Source organism: Acyrthosiphon pisum, chromosome A1 (genome assembly GCF_005508785.2).
Source record: "Acyrthosiphon pisum isolate AL4f chromosome A1, pea_aphid_22Mar2018_4r6ur, whole genome shotgun sequence".
Taxonomy (NCBI): Eukaryota; Metazoa; Arthropoda; class Insecta; order Hemiptera; family Aphididae; genus Acyrthosiphon; species Acyrthosiphon pisum.
The window spans coordinates 111,697,538-111,723,741 of record NC_042494.1 but is presented as its reverse complement, the minus strand read 5'-3'; the positions used below and the strand labels follow the sequence as shown (position 1 = coordinate 111,723,741).

At 28.3% G+C, this 26,204-nt stretch overlaps 1 protein-coding gene across 1 annotated transcript; it reads right to left on the bottom strand.

Annotated features, from left to right (window-relative positions):
• Positions 1 to 8,568: 8,568 nt before the first annotated feature.
• On the bottom strand, positions 8,569 to 24,623 carry LOC100165836 (TRPL translocation defect protein 14). The gene is made up of 11 exons (XM_001951490.5): positions 23,995 to 24,623; positions 12,569 to 12,636; positions 12,469 to 12,506; positions 11,864 to 11,901; positions 11,136 to 11,264; positions 10,183 to 10,319; positions 9,981 to 10,121; positions 9,716 to 9,908; positions 9,445 to 9,652; positions 9,168 to 9,349; positions 8,569 to 9,040 (listed from the first exon to the last, which is right to left on the bottom strand). The coding sequence occupies exons 1-11, from the start codon at positions 24,038 to 24,040 to the stop codon at positions 8,958 to 8,960; spliced, it is 1,263 nt and encodes a 420-aa protein (XP_001951525.1). The 5' UTR covers positions 24,041 to 24,623; the 3' UTR covers positions 8,569 to 8,957.
• Positions 24,624 to 26,204: the final 1,581 nt, after the last annotated feature.

The following is a 26,204-nucleotide window of genomic DNA, read 5'->3' as shown; positions in this document are numbered from 1 at the left end:
GATTCGATGCCATTTCAACATTCTCGTTTGCGGTTAGGTATATTAGGTATAGGTTGTAGCCCGTAATAATTGAAATGGAATTGATAAAAACATTAATTTAAAAAAAAAAATAAAACATGTAATAACTTTATAAGTAAATTGTAATTTATAATGTAAATTGGAGTGTTTATCGTATAAATCCATCGTTTTATTAGGCATAAAATAATACCTATATAAAATAATAATTCGTAGACTAATACCGTTCATCAAATATAGGTATCTAAATAAGTATAAAATATTAATACATAGGTATTAAGAATTTATATTTTACAGTGTTTTATAGGTATAGGCAATACATCGAATTATAAATCATTAATGTGAGACGTAACTATAGGTACATGACGTAGGTAGGTAGGTAGGTAAGTAAGTAGATAGCCATAAAATATGTTTAATTCATGGGTTTCATTCAATAACAGCGCATCATAATAGTACATAATATATTAGTACATGTAACATAACTATAGGTATATGAGAGAACAATTTATATTGCTAATTCATAGTATTTGAACTAGGGTTGACGGTTTTTTCGGTATACCGTAATACCGGTACATACCGTAATCCCGGTACATACCGTAATACTGGTGCATACCGGAAAATATACCGTAATATAATGTTTTTTTTTAAATTGTTAACTCCCTCAGCATATCATTTCAGTGTTTTTCAGTTTTCCGGTACCACGGTTTTTCGGTATATACCGGTATTGCGGTAAACTATTTCATACCGGTACCGAATCTAATACCGCAATACCGGTTTCAAATTTCAATACCGTCAACCCTAATCTGAACTATTACTATAAAAATGAAACAACACAACAATAGAATACATCGCAAAGATGTATTTCCATAAAATCATTTCAAAAATATCTTACTAAATAAATAGTACCTAGTGTCACGGTCACCACTGTTTGGCTTCTTCTAACAAGTAATTTCACCTTCTTATTCAGTAATCACATAATATTCTCATTGCACGTGTCCTGAAGGCTAAGGCACAGCTGATTCTATTAATAGTGATTCCACTAATCAATTCATTGTTCACCGCCCCTTGTTTTTCTCCAATAAGGTAGTAATTCAAAATCTTAAAGATCTTAATATTTTCCAATTCTTTAGATTTTTTTTTCTACTTAAAGAGCGCTGTGTGAGAACCCCACTTTTTTACTGTAAATAATTTAGTAGATATTTTATTCTGAAAATCTTGACGTATCAGAATCAAAATTCGAACGAAAAGTTTTTAATTTATTTCTGTGTACTGAGGTCTATGATAGATGATAATAAGTTGAAATTGGAAAATATAAAGGCTATGGTAATTTGAAAATTTTAGTGGTTACTGGTTAATAAATATATTAACATTAATAATTTGTAAAAATGGTTCAAACATAATAAATAATAAACTATTTAATATTACATCTGCTTTATTTTTGTAAAACCATTTTTAAGGGCTATTATCCTTAAAATAAACATTTTAGTAATTTGAAAAACATAAGTTTGTATCACAAGTTAGAACAGGACACTACTTTAGTAGTAAAAAAAAAATGCATAGTTTGAAAATATGGTCTTTGATTTTGAGTGTATAATTTAAAAGTCGAAAAAATTAGAATTTTAATAAATTCATTATTTAAAAAAAAATGGGGTTGGGCATGCTTTGGGAATCACACTGCATAATATATTTAAAAAAAAGATAAATAGAATATTACTAGCTGTTTTTATTATTATTCTATAAATATATAACTAAGCAATGATATGCGCACAATTATTACATTTTTTTATTAGGTACATCAATCCTTAATGCACCTATATTGTTATTACAATATATCTATTCATTACAATACACCTATTAATTATTATCATGGCTGTAGCTGTTAATACTTAATATCATAATTATAGACAAGTTAACATATTTTATAACCACATAGATAAAGAATTTAATTTCACTTTTTAATACTCGTATGTCTATATTTTATTGCAAAAAAGCATGTTTTAACAATAAATTACAATTGTATTAAAATCAAATTAATAATTACCTACTATACATTTAATTAATGTATAATATACATTATACTTTTTATGCACGTAAGTTTTTCTAATTCTTCATCTACAGGTTGATTTTTTAAGCATGCTCATCCTATGTATATGATTAAATTATGCATAATATTTTCAAATTCTGATTTTTAAATACACTTGAAGACCATATTTTGAATACTAGAAATTTTTTGTACCACTTAAGGATAATCCTGTCACAATAAAAGCTTCTGTTTTTCAAATAAGGACCAAATAAAATGGAGGGGGCTTTTTCCTTTTTAATCATTCAATAGATATTTTTTTTGAGAAGTTTGTTATGTATAAATCAAAATTCTAAATAGTATCTAGTTTTTGAGTTGTATTACGTTGTATACTAAGGATAATGTAAATAGGGGGGTTAGTTGATTTTAAAAATGATCCAAGTATAATAAATATTAAATATAATATACTATAAATTATAATATCTAGTAATCTACATAAAGTTTATAATTTTCTAAAACCATTTTTAAGTATTATTATCCTTACTATAAACATTTTAACAACTCAGAAAATACTCATTAGAATTTTGATTTAGATACCGTCAATCGAGGCGACTTGAAACGATTTTGACATACTTCTTGGTATTATGAGCTTAAAGCACTGGGCTACAAAAATTATATTTATTTCCGCATACGTCTAATGAATAGAGTAAGACATTCTATTTAGTTTTTTGATCAAAGCTGGATAAAAAATAAAATAAAAAATATGTGTTACAAGTAATCTCAATTTTTGGGTGTATTTGTAAAATTAAATTCTTGCTCATTAGAGTTGACCTCATAGGCGTATCTACAGGCATGACCTGCGAAATTTGATCCAACTTAGGTACATTATAAATTTCGGTGCATAATTTAAACTTTTTTTTCTGAGTTTCTGATTTCGTATTAAGTTTTTTGATTTTGATCACATAAAAATAAACATTTTTAAAAAGTATTATTAGTATTAAAATTATATTTTAAAATTACTAAATATAATTTCATATAACCTATCTATAATAGTTATTTATTTATTTGGTAAAAGGAATATTGTTTTTTATTCCTAATAAAAAAAGTAAAACTGATTTGATTATTATAAGATGATAAAGCCTATTTCAAAATGTGGGGGTCATATTCCCAAACCTTCGTCTAATTTTATTTTTTTTTTGAGGGGGTTAGGTTGTGATTTTTTAGTATAGAGATAGGTACGCAGTAGACAATATAAGTTTCTAAAAGCTAAATAAATTGTACATATTATGTTCGAATTTAGTAAATAATGAAGATGTATTTATTATGTATAGGTACAAATGTATAATTAATTATGTATTAATTAATGAATAACAATCCTAAATCTATGTGTTTAACAGAGTAACAATAATAATAATAATTGACGAAAAATATTAAAAATGGTAACATAATTTTTTGATTTTCAATCAGTTTATTTTCCATTTGAAAAATACTATAGGTAATTGAAATATTGAATATTATACAAAAAGTTGAAACTATAAAAATAAAAATGTAAAGATCGTACTCAGTTTTGTACGTTTGTAACTATTAATGAATTTTAATATTTTCGATCAGATATTATAGGTGTCTCGTGTTTATATTAGGTACCTATAGGTAAACTGTAAACAATAAACAATAGGGTTCAACATAATATTGTAGTTAGGTATTATGGATATAGATTATAAATTTTAATAATACCATTGTATTTCGAATAAATTGTTGTATATGTCTATAATTTTATTATAAAATTATCATTATGGTCGACGGGGTAGGTATTTCGTAGTTAAAATAATGTAAAGCTATTGTGATATAGTAAAGTTATCGATGATTAAAAAAATATTGTCGCCGTTTTGAGCGCAGCAAAACAATATTATTGATTACGATGATTGTCTGAAAGTTATATCTAAGTAACCAATGACCATGAATTATAGGAAGCATAGGCGCAATTTGGACAACTGATTTGGGGGGGGGGGGGGCTAAATTTATAAAATCAATACAGACCTGCATTATTTTTTTATCAGGTGGATTTAAGAATGAATATATTGAAAAACTTAGGGGGGCTTAAATAAAACTAGAGGCGGCTAAGCCTGCCTAGACCTCCCAAATTGCGCTTATGACCTATGGTATATAATGTAAGTCAGTGGCCAGGGGGTAAAACCATATAACTATATACGCGTAATATATTATAATATAGATGAGTACCTCCTATTGTTCAACATTTATAATCTATTGATATATATCCAATGTGATGGTGGTGTTACCTAATGTTATTAGTTACCTAGTTATTACTTATTCCCTACTTATTGAGTAGGTATCATAAAAGCTATAGGGTTATCGAAATTATTCTCCGTTGTGCAGACTGCAGTAGTTGTAGTCAGAGATCAAATTTCAAACGCGTGCGACGACTGACGAGATACACACCTAAATGCCTAATTAAAAACGTGTTTGTTTGAACACATAGGTATAACAATATAATATTGTTATGCGGCCGATCGTTAACTAAGAAATAGAAATCATAATATAATATTATCATTTTTACACCATCAGCTCATCGTAGATTGTCTACTGGGATATTATTTATTTTATTTAGGCCGTACGTTACAATTATATACCAGCTACAATCCGTAGTCCGTAGAATATGTACCTAATCTGTATCTATTTGCGGAATTAATTATGCGAATATTATATAATCGGTGATCAGTCGTATACTCGTGTTTAATATAAGGACTAGACAAAAAGATCAATAATATTATTGCCCACGCTGCTGGTAAAAAAACAATCGTACAAATTGTTTTTTCGTAGACATACCTACCTAATCATACTACTATAGATTAGTCATTAGTGATTACCAATATGGTTGTTACTTTATTTAACCATGTTATTGGTATTTGGTATGGAATTTGTTTAACACGCTATACCGTCTACATGAAAATTACCAGCATGTTCATGTGGGAGGGAGATGAGAGTCATATCCGATATCATCCCTCCTTTGGCTTATTTTTGTCATAATATGAAATATACTATAAAGCAATGAAAGTCAATTCCACATATAATGTGGTCTACTGGTCTGGCAATTGTAGTGGTCAAAAATGTATATCCACCCCCTTTAAAAAATAGCTATAAGAACGGGTCATTAATATTATATCGCAATGGCTATACAATTAATTACGTGTTTGGAATTCGCGGATAATGTGGACCCGTACTGGTGTAGTGTCCTGTGCGATACACACGACACCTTCTGCCTAGATAGCCTTTATATATAATTATTATATAATATATTTATTCATTATCTAGGCTCTCTACTTTTACCTATAGACCGGCCCATCCTATCCAAAAATCATTCATAGTCGCGATTAGAGGAGTGATGCAGCCCATTACGTATAAAATATATTATAATAATAATATTTCATATGATGGTGTCCCACAAGGGGGCCGCCTCTCTCCTCTACTGTTTTCAATAGTATTAACCATTCTTTAAATCATGCACGGCGTTTGTGGATGATGTAAAAATATTCTATCATATCGACTCTTTAGACGACTGTCATGTCCTACAAAACGAACTGAATGCAATTGTTGTATGGGCCAGCAAACTAGGATTGGATTTTAATATTGCTAAATACCACCATATGACGTTTACACATCTTAAATACCCAATTCATTTTAAATATGCAATTAATGGGACTAATCTGCAGTCACTTGATACATTTGTCACTGATCTTGGTTTTGTTCTCTGTCCTATACGCTTAGCCTCCATTTACACATTGTGCATGTCTGCTGTAAATCACTTAAAATCTTAGGTTTTATTAAACGCGTTACAACTGAGTTTAAGTTAGCTTCTCTCCTTAAGGTTAGGTTACTGTTCGCTTGTTAGGCCTATCCTTGAATACGGCTCGGTCATTTGGGATCCTAGTACTGCTCAAAAGGCATTAATGCTTGAGCGAGTCCAAAATAAATCTTTAAAATATGCCAGTCATGTACCTACTTAAGATTGAATGTCTTCCTCATAATTATTTACCAATACTTGAGTATCTCAAACTAGATTCGCTAGCGAATCGTAGACGCACTGCTAACCTTACATTTTTATCCAAATTATTAAATGGGCAAACTGACTTACCACACCTTCTCTCTCTAATCCCTTTAAATGTCCCTCCACGCCTCACCCGTCAACACACCACCTTTAATTTACCTACCTCCTCCACTAATTATTGTTTAAATGAACCACTTCGGCGCTGTATGTCTATTGCCAATTCAGACCCCTTCTTTTCTATTTCATAACCTAATCAAGTATTTATGTATCAGTATATTTCACTGTTATCACACTAATGTAATTGTTGTATCAATATTATGTTAAATTGGGCTCACGCCCGTATTGTATGCTAAAAAATAAAATAAAATAAAATAATATATAGTGTGAATATATAGATATATTTTATACCGTATCAAGAGTAATCGACAAGCGCCACCTATGACCTATCTTGACTCGATGGAAACATGAAGTGGCCGGTCTATTAGTAAAAAATCTATGCCCGAAAGTTCGGAAATGATATGGGTACAGGAAAATTACATAATATGGTAACCAGCCACCTAGGTATATGGCTGTTTTAAATATATCAATATCATTCGTTGTCTTGTCGACATATATTTCCAACCAATACTTATCGTTGAAAATTACTCGAACTCCAAACACCACAATAGCTACCTATTGGCTACTACAATAGAAGTAAATTATCTATAGGCAAAGGCTGTGCGAGTTACTAATTTTTACAACTATAGTTCGAGTTAAGTTATCTACTAAAATATAAAAATTAAAAAAGTTAGAATATAAGTTGATTTCTTTAAGTTAGAAGTAGCCAAGTAGGTACATTTTTTAAGATTAAATTATAAATTTAAAAACTTGTTTATTTAAGTGTTAAGTACCTATTACATTAAATTAATAATTACCTAACTAAAATTATTATTGTTGATGACTGATGAATGAATTTAATACGGCGGTTGCGCTTAACCGTATTCGGCCGCATTTTACCACTTACACCAAGAAAATAACTACGTATAAAACCTTCAATTTTCTAAATTTACCATGTATTATCAAGAAATTAGAAGAATTGTATATTAGAAGAAATGTATTATGATAAAATCTGTAAGTTTCCTCACAAAATACTATGTATTGATTACATCGATATTCGATATAATATATCATATTATAATATTAGGTATATATTATGATTGATTATTATCCAGTCGAAAATCACTAGTGTTAGTGTGTTATAGAACATTAGGATTTTTGCAGAGATTACAAAAATAACTTGTTTGATAATTTTTGTTTTCTGTGTTAACTAGATAATTTCATGCATTCTATTAAATTCGTATAGTTAGAATGTTATTATGAATTAAAAAATAGTTAGGTTAGAAAGCTACTTTTTAACTTGATTTTTATTTTCTAACTAGTTAGTGCCCATCTTTGTCTATAGTCTCGTATATTACCCGCAGCAACAGTGCATCACGATATGCAAGCAATTTGAGATAGGAAAAACAAATCGTAGCTTATAAAATAATTATAACGTACTCAGTGTAAGTACTAGTGATCGACACTGCGTGTGTGGTTCTACGCACAAGTGATCACGCGTTTTTTTTTTAATTGGCCATAATACACACGAACCTTATAATTTTACAACGGTCTCAGTTCATAATACTTGACACTTATATTGGTATACTAATATCACAGAATAGATGAAATTTCATCTATTCTGTGCTAATATACTATATTTGTGTTTGCATCTGAGATAAAGGACGGCAACAAACTCGAAATAATAATAGTAATAATGATCATCGTTTATTTTACATTTCCACTCCGGAGTGCTCCCAAAGTCCATGTAGGCTATTGTGACATGAACGCTAAATTTTTATTTTGATGAATCCTATAACTACGATAACGAATTTCTGCGAGTTGAAAAAATATACGCGAATAAGTTTGTCGTTTTTATTCATTATTATTTTTCTTAACAAATAAAAAAAAGGTAAATCTACGTCGGATCTTAAGCGTTTAAAAACACGCTTTGAACATAAAAATAAACATCCCGTCGAGCTCAACACATAACAAAAATTAATGAGACAATATTAATTTTGAAAGAAGACGATTAGCAATACTGACTGCGGTGGTCACGCTGCTATGTTTAAAATAAAATAAGTTTTGAATAGATTGCCAAAATAAAACGGAAAATGGGCTTGGCATTGTTCCAACAAGATGCGTTAGACAATCAAAAAATCCACGCTAACCACATTCAAAAAAAGAGTGTAGGTACCTATTTTTGACTGTGTGAAATAATACTTTCGTAGGAAAACGTTAGCAGGACGTGTCAAGTTTATAGACATCAATAGTAATTAGTAGGTAATTAAAGTAAAAATTCAAACAATTAGCATTTTATGACGTTCAAGTGCATTACAAATATATGTACCAATCGTTTCTTCAATTAATCAATATTCGCAGAAAATCCAAATAATAAGCAGTTTGAATTTTAGATATATTTTTAAAATAGTTTCTTATAATTACATTATAATATTTATCTAAAAAATAATAAATAAATAACTTACTACCTACAGTAATAATTTAATATATTATACTGGCTGCAAAAAAAAAAAAAAAATAAAATAATAAAGAAAAAACTATAGCAAATATAAAGAAAAATAATGCATATATGTAAGTATGAGTAATTTGTGTTACAGACTACATAAAGTACCTAGATTAGTAACTTTAAAATCTATTAATAACAATTTTAACTGGAAATTTTGTATACTACTTAACAAAACGTAAAAAAAAAATGAATATTATACAATGATAAACATCTAGAAACAAAATTTTAATACTATATTAAAAATATAAAAGCAGTCACTATTTCCTTAGTTTTCCGTTTGTATGAATGTAACTAACTTGGTTGGTTTTATGATCACCTACATTCAGATCTTCGTCTGGTCCTAAAAAAAAAATGTATAAAAGTTGCTACAACTATATCTTAAACAAAAATCTAATCCTAGCCTAATTTTTCATACCCAAAATAACTAAATTTTACTCCTAAACAATCACTAATAAAAAGAAAATTACCTTTCAAGTAGTGACAAAAATTTTTTGATTTGTCCCAATCTTCAACAAGTGACAAGTTAAACATGGAATAAGCTGCGTTACCAGTAACCTCGGCTTCAATGTCTAGGAATTTTGGTAGACGGTCAAGCAGCTCTTGGTCCTCAAGAGCAGAATACGTCTCAAGTAACACTAACCCTTCACACCTAATACCAGATAAAAAAATAATTTACTATTGATAACAAAACAACAAAGGAAATCCAGTGAAAATACAAAGGTTTTAAAGTTGTTAGTTACGTACCTTTTATGACAAGGTTTACAATAAATGTCAAGCTGGAAATACTGATTGTAGTGTATAAAACATCGCCTTTTTTTATAGATTGGATAGTGGGTTTCATCTTTTTGTGACAACAGATTCACATAGTCCCTGTGACTGAGCTGTGTTTTTACTTCTATTACTTGACCACGGACCCGAGGCCTGCGAATCGTATGTGTATAGTTCCAATGACCTATAAACAACAAAATTGAAGTTATAGTCAGAGACGTTATGTAAATACAGATGGATAAGGAACCTTTTTGTCCTCGTTTTCGTAAGCGAGCTTGCATATTTTTAGTATATGTCTGCAAGTAATTGTGTACCACATCAAAATCTTGAAATGGGGGGAACAACTGATCATTAGGCAGATACTTCACTAACCATTTACGTTTTTTCGAGTTTGTTGCTAATCGATCACCAGTGTCTAGGCCCAATTTTTGACAAACTGCCTATAAAATATGAATAAAAGAATAAAAATATTCTCAGAGACCATCAATAATTTATTTAATGTTAATATTTACAGCTATCATTCTGCATATTTTATTTTCAAAATCTGATGAATTATCAATGACATCAAAGTAAGGGTGTCCAATCCATGACGCTGACGCTTTGACATCTAGACTTTTAGCAAGAGACACGTCCTCTCTCCTGCTCGTATGATCCTGAAACAAATATTAAGTTAATTAATGTTAAACACAATGGAAGAGTTTATGATGTTTTTACTTCGGTTGTATAAAAGTCTTCAGCCCCACATGCAGCTGACACCATGTGAATTATTTGATTGTAACGATTGTCTCTCAAGTCAACCATGTTCAAACCATTTTCTTTCATTATCAGATCCCATTTATTAGTAGGTATATCTATAAAAATAAACGGTTAATTGTTCAATATTGTTCAATTCAAACAATTGTACAAGTGTTGAATAAAAAAAGTAGAGTTTTCACTTTTTTGGGCTATTCTAGTGGCATGTTTTCTGGTCTACTAATTTTTTACCCATCTAGAACATCTAATTAAATACAACCAAAAATAAAGAATATCACATGTATAAATATTTATTTTATTCTAAACGATTTAATAATTCAAAGTAATATTTTGCTATGAACTTATTTTATTAGTTGAACAATACAAAAATAATTATCTGCAAATATTTGATGAAAATGAGTACAAAAGGTGGTCTACTAATTAACTGGTCACGAATAAAAAAATTATAATTAAAAATATCACCTAACGGCTTTACAACCTATAGTAACTTCATTAAGCAGAAATATTGTTATTGATCAATAAATATTATAAAAATAATTTAAAATTATGTTATGAATTAAAAAAAAAATTATCAATAACAATTTGAAGTGTTAAGAGTACCATAATGTAAACAATAGAGTACCACTATACTAAACATGTGTATGTTTAATATTATATAAATCATCAATAACATAACGTGCATTATATAATTACAGAATTGTAACATAACAGTGTAAAAAATAAAAATAATAAAATTATGGTATTTTTTTAGTGTTATCAGTTCAAATAATATGAATATTATTTAGTAATTTAAATTTTTTGATCGGTTGAATCTTATCTTTTTTGTTTTAATAATAATAACTTTACTTCTTGTCACCAACACTATTTTTTGCTTTTTTATATTTAAAATATCATATGAATAATTGTTCTATTACATGCGGCAGCATCCATAGCACCTCTGTCACAAATGATTAAACAGTCTTGGTCACATGATTCCCCCAGTTCAAAAAATGTATTTTCTATTTGTAACATACATCTGAGAAGGTTTTCTTGAAATTTATGGGCTGTAACAGAAAACAAAAATAATATTATGAGGCTAATGACAATAATATCCAAGGACATGACATGTCTAAATAGCATCAAGCTTAACCGCATAGGCTTATCATTCCATCGGCAAGCATTCCCCTCCCCTTCTCCTTTACTATGATTTGTGAGGCTTTTAAAATCAATATTATAATACAAACCATGAAACGTAACATGATACTATTTCAAAGGGGATATAATACAAATACTATGCGATTATAATAGAAATATATTATATCACATTACGAATACATGATGACCTACTAAGCTAGATTGAAATGCAGCTTAGGGATTGCTAAATAATTCATGGTCGCAATAAAGGAGGTGTGTTAATTTGATTGCCGTATAAGAATAACAATTTAAAAACAGACGAAATATGACGTATACGGCATAATAAGCAATAGGGCGAAAACAAAAACAGTCATGCCCTGCGTAAAAACATGCGATTATGACTGAACTTGATGGTTAGCCAAAAAAAAAACCGTTTTTTATCCTCACATTAAAGGATATAATTGAAACTCGCGTATAGCGTGACTAAGCCAGATAAATGATCATATATAATTATTTCGAAATTTATTACCTTCGTCGTCACTTAATTCCGAAAATTTGATACCTCCACTGTAAAAAAAGAAAGAAAAAATGTAGGTACATATTAAAGACAACCATATATTCTTAAGTTTACTATTACTATACAATTCTAATTTATAAATATTCAGATGCATTAGGTGTATATTGACGCTTTGACAATATTTATAAGCTGATTTTCAGGTTTTATAGTATTATAAATAAATAAGAATTCGTAATATTTTGATTTATAAAATAATACTGGAGTATACTTTAACTTATTTATTTTAAATCAAACCCCTGGTTAAGTGTTAACACAACACGTTTGTGAAATATATGGAAAATAAAATATCAAGATTAGATTTATCGTTAAATAAAAATAATCATAGTAGTTCTATTAGGTGATTCTAATTGGAACCAATTTTTCATTAATTTGAAAGTCACTTTGACTTTTGACAAATAAATCCTTTTGACAGCTATCAAAATAGATTAAAAATGAATACAAATAAATACATGACAGTTAAATTTGTTTTATACACTTTAAATGAAATTGTAATGTAAATTTATTATTTAAAATGAAAATAAAATATTTAGTCATTCAGAAGTAATAAATATTATTACCTTAATAGAACATTGGCAGTCTCTGGAACTCTATAAACCTAAAATAAATCAAAATTAAGTAAGATATTTTAACAATGGAAATAATAATTTTAACATTTACCTTCCATCCTAAATTCTCAAAGAATGTACATAATCGTGACTGTCCCGTTGTCTTGCCACCACAAGGGCCTAAATTTAGCAAATTACATAAGTATTATATTATATTTATCGAAATTAAAAAGAGAATGCAAACATTTACATCTATTCAAATTAACAATAATAAATCATTAACCATCTTTTTCCAAGTGTTTTAATATGTGTATTCAATTACGAGCACATTGTATAAATGATTCAAATTATAGATAACACAATGAATTATGACGGTGAAATTTATTTAAAAAAAAATTAAAATTCAATAGATCATATTATGTAGTAAATCGAGTTATCATAGAATAACAATCTAATCGACAGCAAGCAATACTAATCAATTTACATTTTAAAGACTTCAATACGTCCGAGTATAATTTAATTAGGTAACTTATCCGTATTTGTTCCTTAATGACACAACCAAAAAAATTACGACTTAAAAAAAATGTTTATCATTAAAACGACACTAATTAATTATACCTAAACAGCTACAGAATACGTCGGTAGTTAAATTATATTAAATATGTTTATTGTTTATATTACTTGTTCAAAGAGATTACAAAATATTAATTAATAATATACAAACTTACTATAAATCTATCAAACCTGAGGATTAAACTAAAATTAATAGAATATAACCTAACTAAAAGAATATAGGCCACTATTATGTTGACATATTCTGATATTCATTAGATATTCACATTACAAACTGAATATAATTATATTTTAATAATAAAAAGTACCTAATTGTAAAAGTTTTAATAAAAAGAAATAAAGGCATTTATTATTATTTTTAAAATATATATACATTATAAAGACGATATTATACAATGGTATATTTGGTCATTCATGCACGTTAGGAAAACAAATAATGTACGAGAATATTTAAATAAATGAATTATGAAGCACACGCATGATTTATGAGTATGACAATTGTACAAGTGTATCTTATTCTGTTAGTCGGTATGGTTACTACTTATAAGTATATTTGCCATTAAGTAACCTTTGTGTAATAACTACAAAAATAATTTACGACAAACCTTGAAATATATTAAGCATAAATATACAATAATTATTATGAAGCCCAACAATTTAAAATTTAAATATTTACTATAAAATGTAAATATGTAAATATAATATGTAGATATTTAAATAGGTAAGAAATAGAAATTCGTTTTTCTTCCATTTTTATGGTAGGTACTTAATAATAATATTATAATAAGAGAAAATATTTTAAATTTTAAATTAAAAAATATTAATTGGGACTTATAATGAGCAACCAATTAAGTATTTTTATAAAATACGATTATAAAGTATACGTACAAGGTACAACTTTTTAACAAATTCTACTGCTAGACCTTGATGATTCTTTTTAGATAAATTAATTTACAGTTCACTATTTTGATGAGCATTTTATAATTTTATAAAACAATTTCGTTTTTACTCATATATTTAACTATTGAATTGATTAAGTCGTATACATAATAACTATAGAGAATGCATGTTATTGATAGTTACAAAAAAAAAAAAAACATCAATTATTAAGCAATATAATACGATTAAATTAATCATGAAAAAAAATAATATAATACAAAACAAGAAAGATAAAATCTGAAGATTAATTTCAAATTTTCAATCAATAATAAAGGTTAAAAAAGCATAATTACTAAAAGTATAAATTTCACATGACCCATATTGGTAGGACTTAAGACCTTAGACGACAAGGTATGTCAAGTACTATTTTAAACTAAACATTTTCATTTTCAAAACAAATAAGTGCTTTTTCTTAAGTTTTGATTCAATACACTTAAGTTAAAATATATTTTTTGTTTTGAATTGATAAATAAATTGAGTATTTATATCAATATCACATTGATAACCTTTAGAACCGTTCACGCAGCCTTTTAGAAAATGTGTTTTATTTAAAATTCTGTTAATTGATACACAGTCTAAATAAACTATATCTGCTAATTAGTTAGTAAACGAAAATACATGATATAATAAAATGTATTTAATTGATATATTAATATTTATATATAGGTATATATATTTTAATATTTTTTTTTTTGTGGCTGAAGACATAATATGGTAAAAAAATAATAAATAATATTTTATTAAATAAGGGAACTAAGACGCTTAGTAATAGGTAGTTGGATTGTATTATTTAATAGCTTACCTATAGCATATTCAAGAAATAAAATTCTAATTAAATAATAATATAAGTATAGGTAATTTTAATACCTAGTTAGGTATTATCGCAATAATTAAAATATTTATACAATTACATTTTTAAATATTAGAAGGTATTCTTAAATTATTACGCTTTGAGTAATAAATAATTTGTTTTGTATTGAATGCAACAAAGTTTCTCTGTTTATGTATATATAATATAACATATTGTATCATAAATTACAATTCATAATAATAATATTATTATTAGAAGCACAAAGTGAATAATATAAAGCAAGCAACATAGATTCAAATTAGTATACCGTTTGATGTGTATGAATTTAATTATAACTTTTAACTATTATGTAACGTAATATTGAATGAACCAATGTAGACGTATTTTTTTTTTGCAACAGAGCAATCGGCCATAGTTTAATCAAATTAAATTATTTTGTACATAAAAATTAAAAACAACAATAATTATAGCATTGCGTTTTTAAAAAACGAGCGAAGAGATAACTATACTTTACGAAAGATTAATCGCAGGTAAACTGTAAGGCCGATAAAAAAAAATATCTTTGCTCAATATATTTTTCATATTAATATTATACAATACTTTACATACTAAATTGCGACTGAGACAAAAATAAAATATAAAATATTATTAGGTAGGTAGTTAAATATTATGGAAAAATTTTTTTTTTTGCTTGCAATTTATACAATCTGTAGGTACATAAAAAAAGGACTATAAGCATAACGAATATTATATGTAACAGCTTGAGTGACTTGAGGGAGAACCAACTAGTGAAGGCACTTCGGCGTGAATCTACAAATTATTTAGGTTTTTGTGTGTTTAATTTATAAGATCTCGGGGCCATTGTCGCTTGAGTCTTCTAGGGGTGTTTTCGGGGATGGAGATGGAAAGTAATTTTTTAACATAAGGGTTGGTGTGATTTTGAAGGCGATTTCTGAATTTAGAGTAAAAAAGCTTGTCTGTTTCAATGACATTAGGAATGTAGAGATCTGTGGGAAAGGTGTGGTTTGAGATGATATAAGGACTAAGGAGGCGCATTGGTTATGAGGATTTTTTATTGGAGCACTTGTATTTTTTATATATTCGATATTTTGGCATTGCCCCAGACCTTCGGTAAAAATTAAAACAATAATATAATAATTATTATAGGTGGTTAGGTACAAAAAAACTCACAAGGCCATAACTTCGATCCCATACCTAATATGTTAATATTGGTTTATATACAAGAACCAATTTTTTTAAATATGCGGGAATAGAATTATTTCTATTAATTTTTGTTATTTATACTTGTAAAAATTCACTACAAGAATATTGATTAGATTATTAATATGACATATGTATGCACACGATCACACATATGTCTAATTAGTAATTACCATTTTAATTGTTTTAATAGTCCCTCAACATACCAGTACTAAGTATAAAAAGTAAGTATACCTATGTATTAGCTTATGATGGATGTATGAGTTTTATTTCAATGTCACGTGAATTGTATATACATTTCTACGATACTTTTTAAATAATTGTTCTAAATTTAAAATTGTATGATTAGTTAGGAATTTAATATATTAAGTATATATTTACGCAATAAATGTATTGATTTTGGGTTAGTATAATATTAGTTAGTTATCAGAATTCTAAATGAAACATAAATTGAGCTACCATTATATTATATTATTTGTACAGATATTTAAATTATAAAACTATAGCATAATATACCAAAATTAAACACTTGTTGAAATAAAAGTACACATGTTTGAAAAATAAATATTTATCAGTGACCAGCACGGCTAACAAAGTTAAGAATGGACAATAAAATGTACGTGTATAGTAGTAGGTAGTTAATTAATTTTAGAGTAGTAAAAAAAATATAATATGCTATTACGTGTTAACATTATTCATATATTATGTTTAATAAATAATAATAACTGATGGACTATAGTTATCATATGCATACATTACTAAAGCACTATAAACACGTATTTTAATTTTAAGTTAAAATAACTGATTTTATGGTTTTAATTTTGTATACGTAGATTACCTAATAAAATAAAATAAATATAAAGTAATAGATGATACAAAAATTATGGTCTTCAAAATTAATATAAACTCATAATATATCTTAACATATTTTTCTAATAACATAATCTAACCAGGTAAGAGTAGGACATGTATTGCAAATATTTATTATAAGCGGTTGTAAGTTCATTAACTTTATTTTTAACCTAATTCGCGGCGTTTCAGATAGGCAAACTACAATGTGTTATTACTTTTTTAAGTTTATAATATATTATGATTATCATGTTGATAAACATTTTAATGATGATCACTGACCTCGCTTATTATTATAATTATTTTTGTTTGTTTGGTTAATTGTTAATTAATAAATTATAAAACTCTATTCCTTGAGTCTTTTTGTATGTAGGTTACCAAGTAGGTACCTATACCTAGATCAACCGTCGTATTGATTTTGTTATTGGTAGGTACTCATTATTGGAACAATTAAATACTTATTATAAAATAACTATTTCCCTTATGTTTGATTAGGAAATGGTACACCGTGGTTTGGTTGATAAAAAATTCCAATATTATTTTATGAAACAATATTGCCGAAGCCCATACTTCAGTTTAAGAGGACGTTACGCCAACATTTGTTATCTAAATTCTATTTAAATAATATTTTATTTTATTTTATTTGAACCGAAAACCGGGGACGGAATTATTTTCGCATTGCTTTGACCCTTTCAAGATATATCTGGTACCGATATTTTAGTAAGTTTTTAAGCGGTGTAATTTTCTGGTGTTTTTGATACATGTTAGATAATGTAATACATTGGTATTCAAATTTTGAATGTCTTATAATATACCAGTCATACTCACATTTAGATGATATTTTTTAGATTATTACAGGACACGGAGCAATACGTTTTTTGGTTTTATAATGATGTGCGTTTTTTATACATTTTATTTTTAGTGTGTGTTTTAGTAGCTGAAGACCATTTTTACAGCAGAAAAATGTTCAATGTTGTAAATGATTTCTGGTAGCAAATCAAATTTTTTTTTGTACATTGTGGTGGAGAAAGGAGAGGGGGGCTAAAATAATATACACGAAACCCCTGTTGTCAATGAGAAAAATAACCATACATCCTTGATGCATTTTTAACAAAAATGTATAGGATTTAAATAGTATTTTCTAGATAATATCTATAATTTTCAAAATATTTTAGGCAATCTTGGTGGCAATTCTTTTTATAGAAATATATATAATATATATATTGGATTTCTATTGACTCAAATTAGTTTAAAATGCTTGAACGTTAAATATTTTTATGTTTTTTTTAAGTGTTCATTTAATATAAGTTTACCATAATTTGCTTTTACAGCACAATATAAAAATCATCAATCCATTGTCACAAATAAGCGTTTGAAGTTTATATTTTGACAAAACTCATCAACATCAAATTTGCAAATTATTTTGTAGGTAGGTAGAAATTCATAAAACTATTCAAAAATCCCTAGCCATAAATTAATAAAAATCGAGATAAAAATTGAAAAGGTACCAACTAATTATGATTGGTTTATGATTAATAAACCTGTACATATTTTACCATGGATTGCAATGTTTTCTGTATTTTATAACAGTTTCAAATTTACTGTATTATCCAGAACTTACGGGCATCCATCAATAAAATTCAATTGTCAATATTGATACTTTGCAGTTGTCGATACTAATTTTAATCTTTAATTGCCTTTTACTATTTTTATTGCTTAATGATAAATAATATTTTTTTTTTCATTGCGAATATATTTTGATATTACCACAAGTATACTTATAATACCTATGTTAGTATAAACTGTTATACAGGATGGGCCACCGTGATTGCCCGATTTCCAATGTTAACTATACGACTTAACGATAAGACTTAAAAATACAGGTGCCCTCCCTTTATTTATAAAATATTATACGATATTTACTATTTACTATTAAAGTATTAAATTATTATATTATTTAGTATATTATAGTAAATAGTATAATAATAATATATTATTATAATATTTTAATATTAAAATTAGTTAAGATTTAAACGTAGATTTATGAACAATAAAATTACAAGTTATTAAAAACGTACCTATATGTTTATATACGACAAATCTAATTCGTAATTATTACCTTATTAGTATATTACTGTCGCAATGATGAAACAAATAAAAATAAAAATAAAACTGTTGTTATGCCTCTAATACTTGTGACGCTTAGTATTGTACATACTAATATAATATTATGTAGGTGAAATAATAATACTTATTTTGTAGGTAGAATATACTTTGAACACGGCCAACAAACAAATAATAATACGCCTACAACTATAATAAAATAAAAAAAAAACACGAAAATCAAGACTGCACACAAAGCTTATTGAATAACGTACACAATGAAAATTATACCTAATAGTATCCTTTTTTATAGTGTCTACCCGAATAAATTATACCTAGGTTTATAAATAAACGAACAATTAGACAAGAAAAAAAAACAAAAAAAAAAATGCAATGTTGACATTGAGACTATCTAACCAAATATATTCGTTAAATGAAAGGTTATAAACTTATAAGTTATATCTCTTATGGGTAGGTACACCTATGGGCACACCTCGGGTATACCATAGTGAGTATACCTATACCTACCTGTCAGTTTTGTTTTTTTTCCGTATCTAATTTATTATTGAGTAGGATTGATAAAAAATCTCCCAATTTACGACCTTTAAAATATAATAATATAATACAAATAATGAAACATAAATAGGTATATACCTCGGTAATATATACGTTCGACAGGGCGTCACCGTTTTCGGCCAAAATGTACCCTTCCCTTTTTCTGTTCCTTATACAATTATAACAACTGAACTTAACAATTTTTATATTTAATTAAATATAATTGTATCCAAAAATGTGGTTTTTTGATAAATATTCTTACCTACAACTGAATGAAAAAATAATAAAATAAAACAATTGGCAATAAAATGGTTGACATATTATTACTTATTAGCTTAGTCAAATAAATTAACAATTAGTTTTTGTTTGAAAAATGTTACTATTTTTATTACCTTTACTTTTCAATTCAAATTTCGTTCATAGTTGGTTATATTTTATTATCATAATTATTATTATTACATAGGTGTTATAAGACTATATATATATTTTTGTTCAACTAATATAATCGGAAATCTTAATATTTTGACATATTCATGAATTCATATTTTACTATCATAATTATTAATATACCTTCTTATTACCTATATGGCTGTATGTATTATATGGCTATATTAATTTTTATTCGATTAATGTAAGTAATAACATTGATTATAAGTACTAATATAATATAATCAATTGTAATAATAATATGTTATAACAATTTATTACCAATTGTTTTATTTTTTATTTTTTCAGTCTTTTTACACTTGAAGGTTATTTTTAACAAAAAATAACATTTTTGGATACAATCATATTTAATTAAATATATAGGTAATTTTTAAGTTCAGTTGCTAATTGTTATAATTGTAAATTTTAAAGAAAACTGTAGGTGCTGGCCGAAAAGGGAAGGGTACATTTTGGCCGAAAAGAGGGCCACCCGTTCGACATACTGTGCTCATTCTCGTTAAATGTGTATTTTTTTTACATACAGAGTGTATCTTTAAAAAAACTTATCACGTGGTGTAATAAAATTAAATTTCAAAAAAATTAAATACTACGATCCTTTGTTAAAAACGCTTTACTTATTACTAGGAATTGTTTTATTACAATAATATAACATTTCTTATGACAGCTGTTATAACAAAAACAAAATCAACTTTATTTTTCTAAATACTGACAACTTTTATTCAATTATTATAATTTACACCTAAAACGTCATGAGTAGGGCCCGGAAGTTTATGCACTAAAAACTACGAAAATATGTATGCACTTATACGCTTAAAAATCCTGATATATGCGCTTAAATATGCTTAAATATATTTTTTTAAATTTATAAATATGAGGAAAAAAAAACATTTTTATTTCAATTACAAAATTTAAAATTTACAAAAAAAAACATTATTTCATTAATTTATATATATTTTTAAACATTATAATTTACAATCAACGATTTTGATAAATTCTCAAACATAAACGACCGCCTGTTATCTGCCAACATATTTTTGTACACTGAAAAGCTCCGCTCCATGTCAACCGAAGAAATTGGTGCGTATTTAAAATATATTAAATCATCACATGAAAAATCTTCAGGTAAATTATCCTTTGTCATTTCTTCTCCCAGCATAATTTTGGAAATTTTGGATAGTATTTTAAAGCACAGATTCTTTTCAATAACTCGTTCAATTTTTTTATAAATTGTAATGCCATTGGAACATTTTACTGTAGTTAATTTATTTTCTACACTCTCCACGTTTATGATTGCGTCAGTTAAAAGAGTTCCCTGAGTTGTTCGTAATGGAATATTATATTGAGCAAGTTAAACACATTAAATTCGGCACGAGCACGCGCGTCGATCCACGTAATAAGATAAAGCCGATAAAGCTAGCTGTAGTTAAAATTTATAAATATATACTAATATATTATAAAACCAATTGGGGGAAAATATTGTTTTTAGTATCAAATGGAAATTTGAAAAATACAATATAAGAATATCTAGTAAATATTCTCTCAATATAAATTTATTATTTTTTTTATTTACGAATTTTCATACTATATCTTCATAAATTATAAAATATGCTCTAAAATATTGTAAAATTAAGAAATATGCACTATAAACTTTTGATATGTTTTTCGTAGTGTCTTGAAATGCATTTCTAGCTCACTTAGCAATAAATCTAATGGTTCAAAAAAAACATGCAAATGCATGAACTTTCGGGCCCTAGTCATGAGATACACTGTATTATTGTAACTATAGACTTTAAACTACCTATAATTGTAGAGATCAAAAATAAGTTTAAAGAAAAGAAATCTCGAAAGAAATTGAGTAATTGGGTACTCCTCTGCTGTACAGAAGGTATTGAGTGAGTCAATGTAATTGATATGTTAAATTTGAATTCAATGAAATATAATTGTAAACCAAAAACGATTTTAAGTGGAGACAGTGTGTCAAACAATATATTTTATAGTATAATAATACCTATTGCTACTGGTAGGTTGAATTCATTTTTGCATACTTAGTGATATTATATTATCGTAATATCAGTGATTTTTTGGTTACTATATCACCTATTTATCACTTTGTATTAATTTTTTAATACATAAATTATTTTCAATTATCTAAGGTTATTCCTTTTTAAGTTCCACCAAAAAACAAAATCGATTTTGTCAAAAGGGGTTTTGCGTAACAATTTCTATTTTTTTTCATTGTTTTTTGTTTTCCCCGGTTATTTTTATAAGTACTGGACATTTTTTACTTTTGACCACTCAAAGTGCCAACTAAATCCACAATATCCTACCAGATTCCATCCCAAAGTTGAAAATCAAAATACTTTAAGAGCCCCGAAGTTGAAAAAAACACATCATAATCATCATATAATCAATGCATTTATCGCTCACCGCTCAGTTTCTAAAAGAACGTGGAAAAGGTCCGATTAAAAATTTACAGAAAAAGAAAAAATTCAGACCAAAATATTTTATGATGTTCAAGTACTCTGAGTCTGGATATAGGGTAAAATGCAGCAATTTATATTGATAGGAATCAGAAATTAAAGTAATAAATATAGCAAAATTGATCTACAACAAAGGTAGGATAACCTAATAGCGAGCCTAATAGGTATTAACATCATAATACTCTCAATAAAACTCGATCGAAAGTGAACTACAGTAATAAGTAATGACTAATGTTAGAAACCAATCGGTGCTTATTCTTTCTCACTCTCGTTGCTATTGACATCGAACCGGAATATCAAAATGAAAATAGATTATGTATATTATTATGCCTAATATTGGTATCGACGTGAGTAGTTGGGGGGGGGAGGTAACCTGTATATCACTACAACAGGTAATGAGGTAACATACCTATATATTTTATTTCAAATCGAAAATATTGTTGAATTAAATCAACATTATTTTCATCTTACACGTACCTGCTACCTACGTCTAAATGTATGGTGTATATTATACGGAAACCACTTTATAATAGTCAACCAAACAATAATATTATTATCATTAGAATATTATACGCACATTGTACGTTAAGTAGGTAGAGTTCGGCGCCTCCTTAACGAACGTATTGCCAAATAAGTTTTTAGCAGACCGTGCGATTTTCTCGAATATTGAAGAGGACAGAGACTTAACTAGTCAACTATATTAGTATAATAATTAATAATATAATATAAGAAGACATTCGGTGCCAAAAGTCAATAACAGTTAATACACAAACAGTTTTTGTCGGCCCAACTAATGTGACGGTGACTATGTAGGTTTACCTAGATAGCCTAGATAGTAGATAATATTATATTATACATCTCTATAAGTTTATCTAGAGAGCCTTTATACATAATTGTCTAGGCTCTCTAGGTTTATTTATTTAGTCTATACTATTAATATAATACGAGTGTTTGTATGATAAATTAGTCATAGGTAGCTGGAGTTTATCGACAAAATCGATTTGGAAAACGCTGAATGGCAAAACGACGTAGTTAAAAAGCGATTGGTGGTGGGTAGATGACGAGACGGATATTTAATTTTTTTTCCCTCCCCCTGAAATCACAAAAGAAACTTATTGCAATAACGAGAAGTGCGAGCGGGGTGTTTTGCATCCCTCGTGAGGTACCCACTACCTTTTTTTTTCATGTTTGAACCGACGGCGTTAAGGTACCTACTACCTATACAAAACGGTCACATTATCATCGTGACCTTTGAGAAACCATAATATATTAATATAAGTATTTTTCAGAATTCTGACACCGTACTTATACCTAACCATGGTCGTAGGGATAGGTTCTCTGACGACTGATGATAAAAACGAAAACAAAAAATTTTTTTTTTTTTAAAATCATTCAATTATTTGGAAACAAAATGTGTGGTGTTCACAACGAAATATACTAATATACTAATCACGATAACGCCTTTGAGTCGTGCGATGAAATCAGTTTAATACTATAGCCAATAGGTAACTACAATTAATTCATAATACGATACGTGTGTATCAAGGGGGTCGTTCTTACCGCCGGTCAGTACGATTTTGTAGAGTTTCTTGATTTTACCATCCATCGCGAATATTTTTGTGACGACGAGACGACGAAGGGAGTATGACGAGACTGAACCGCGTGTTAACTACTGCTGCTTAACGACGGTTGTGGCGTGTAGACCATGTGACTTTTGTTGGCGGCGACGATGGTGTCGTTCACTCGTTGTGTCCAAACTCGGAAGAGGCCGTTCGCACGATGACGGAGGCGGCACACCGTCGGTGTGAGCAAAACGACTGCTCTGATGGTTTTCCGACAGAATTCATTGCGCGCGGCAGTTGTTGTTATTATTATTCGCAGTTCGTATAATAATATTATAATTGTGATTGTTGCCGTCGCTTGTTTGCGGGAACTGCAAAACAACGATGAAAAGAGAGGGAGAAAAAAAACTAAAAACTAAAAAAAAAAAATTATTTCCGCCGCAAAAACAGCGACCGGACTAGCGCACGCGTGCGAATGTTGCGCGTCCTGGCTACAGCCGACTGACGAGTGTGACCGCGTGCGCGTACGGGGGCAAGACGACGAAGTAAACGACAACGACCGTACTCAATTGCGGTTTCTCGGGTGCTGCCGTGCTGGTGCTCCGTGCTCGCCGCCGAGTGCCGAGTGCCGACAAGCCGCCTACTCCCGTCCAATAGGTATTATATTATTATGTTATTATTATTGGCCGCTGTAGTTCCAGCTTATCATTTGATATATGACTGATACCAGTCTGTATATTATATAGATAACAATACATAATAATTATAATTTATAATATTATTATGTTATGTAGTGGGAGTATCCAAATTCAGTGATACCACGGCTGATGTTATATTATATTAGAGGGGCGTCCCTTCCACCCACGATTTAAGATATATCTTTAATCGTGCTTCCACCACAACCATAGACCTGATAATAGATCTATTATCAAGTCTATGACCGCAACACACATGAGCATAACAGCTGTTGCTGCAGCGTGCCACCGACGACAAGCCCGAACGTCGACTTGGTAACCATCTGACGTCTGCTAAGTGCCAGGTGCTGACAACCGCTGAGCCACAGAATATCAACGAATTTCAATAATTTCATAAGTCAGTGACTAACCCAGTGATGGTAGATGACAGGGAAATTCCCTGTGCGCAGGGAAATTTTACGTCAAAATTTATAAAAGAGAAAAATGGGAATTTGAAGCTTATTTCATTAAAATACAGGGCATTTTACTCAATTTGCAATATTAAAAAACAACAATTTATAGAAATTATAAAAATCATAGAAATCTATTATATAGTATTATATTATATAAAAAATAAAATACGTAAACTAAAATAAGCAAATATCGGTTAAGATCGAGCATCGACCTTATTTCACTATTGTTTAAAAAATATAGATAGTATTTACAATCTACAGTAGTTTATATTTACTAGGTACTATATTATTATATAGGTACCACCAGTAGCTGTGGTACTAGATAAATATACTAAATTATTTTTATGTTTTTAAATTTTAATTTTAATTTAAAAAATGTCTATCACTACTCGGTAGGTACTAAAAAGTATATGTACATATGATTGAACACTTTTATAACTGAGTGTTTATAATTATTTCATACAATGTAACTGTGTGTCGTGTTAAATTGATGTCCACGACAACATAATAAATAGGTATTTGCAGGGAAATTTTTTTTAAAAAGAGAAATTTAAGACTTGTGGATGGGAATTCTGTATGCTATCCATCTACCATCACTGGACTAATCCAGGGCTAGGAACGTACCCGGAAATTTTTCAAAGGGGGGAAGGAGTTCAAATTTTTTTAACATGTAAAAAGTATACAATCAGTGAGTTTGCAACTTAAGAATTTTAAATTCTGTCAATCAATGGGGGGGGGGGGGGGGGGTGGGGTTTCAGGGAAGCTTCTGGACTGAACCACTACACACGCTGACACAACTACACAGAACACAAGTGCATGTCACAGTGCCTCGGTGACACACTGACACGCTACACGGTTAACACATAGGACATAGGCTATGGAATAAGTATGTTGTCATTCGTCATAAGCGTTCCTGAAATACTAAACTAAAGTAAGAAAACTCGATTTTTTTTTAATAAAAATTAAAGTTCAAATATTGACAGCATTAATTATTAATCACAACAATTTGCAAATTATTTTTAAGTTACAAATTTTCAAAATGCTCAATTTAAGATTCTGAG

What these genes read in the sequence shown, in the direction of transcription:
- LOC100165836 (XM_001951490.5), bottom strand. Translation starts at nt 24,040, where the DNA reads ATGGATGGTAAAATCAAGAAACTCTACAAAATCGTACTGACCGGCG. An exon ending in AAGACTTTTATACAACCGAA is followed by an intron (nt 10,122 to 10,182) that starts GTAAAAACATCA and finishes TATTTGTTTCAG; the next exon opens with GATCATACGAGCAGGAGAGA. An exon ending in TGTAAACCTTGTCATAAAAG is followed by an intron (nt 9,350 to 9,444) that starts GTACGTAACTAA and finishes ATCTGGTATTAG; the next exon opens with GTGTGAAGGGTTAGTGTTAC.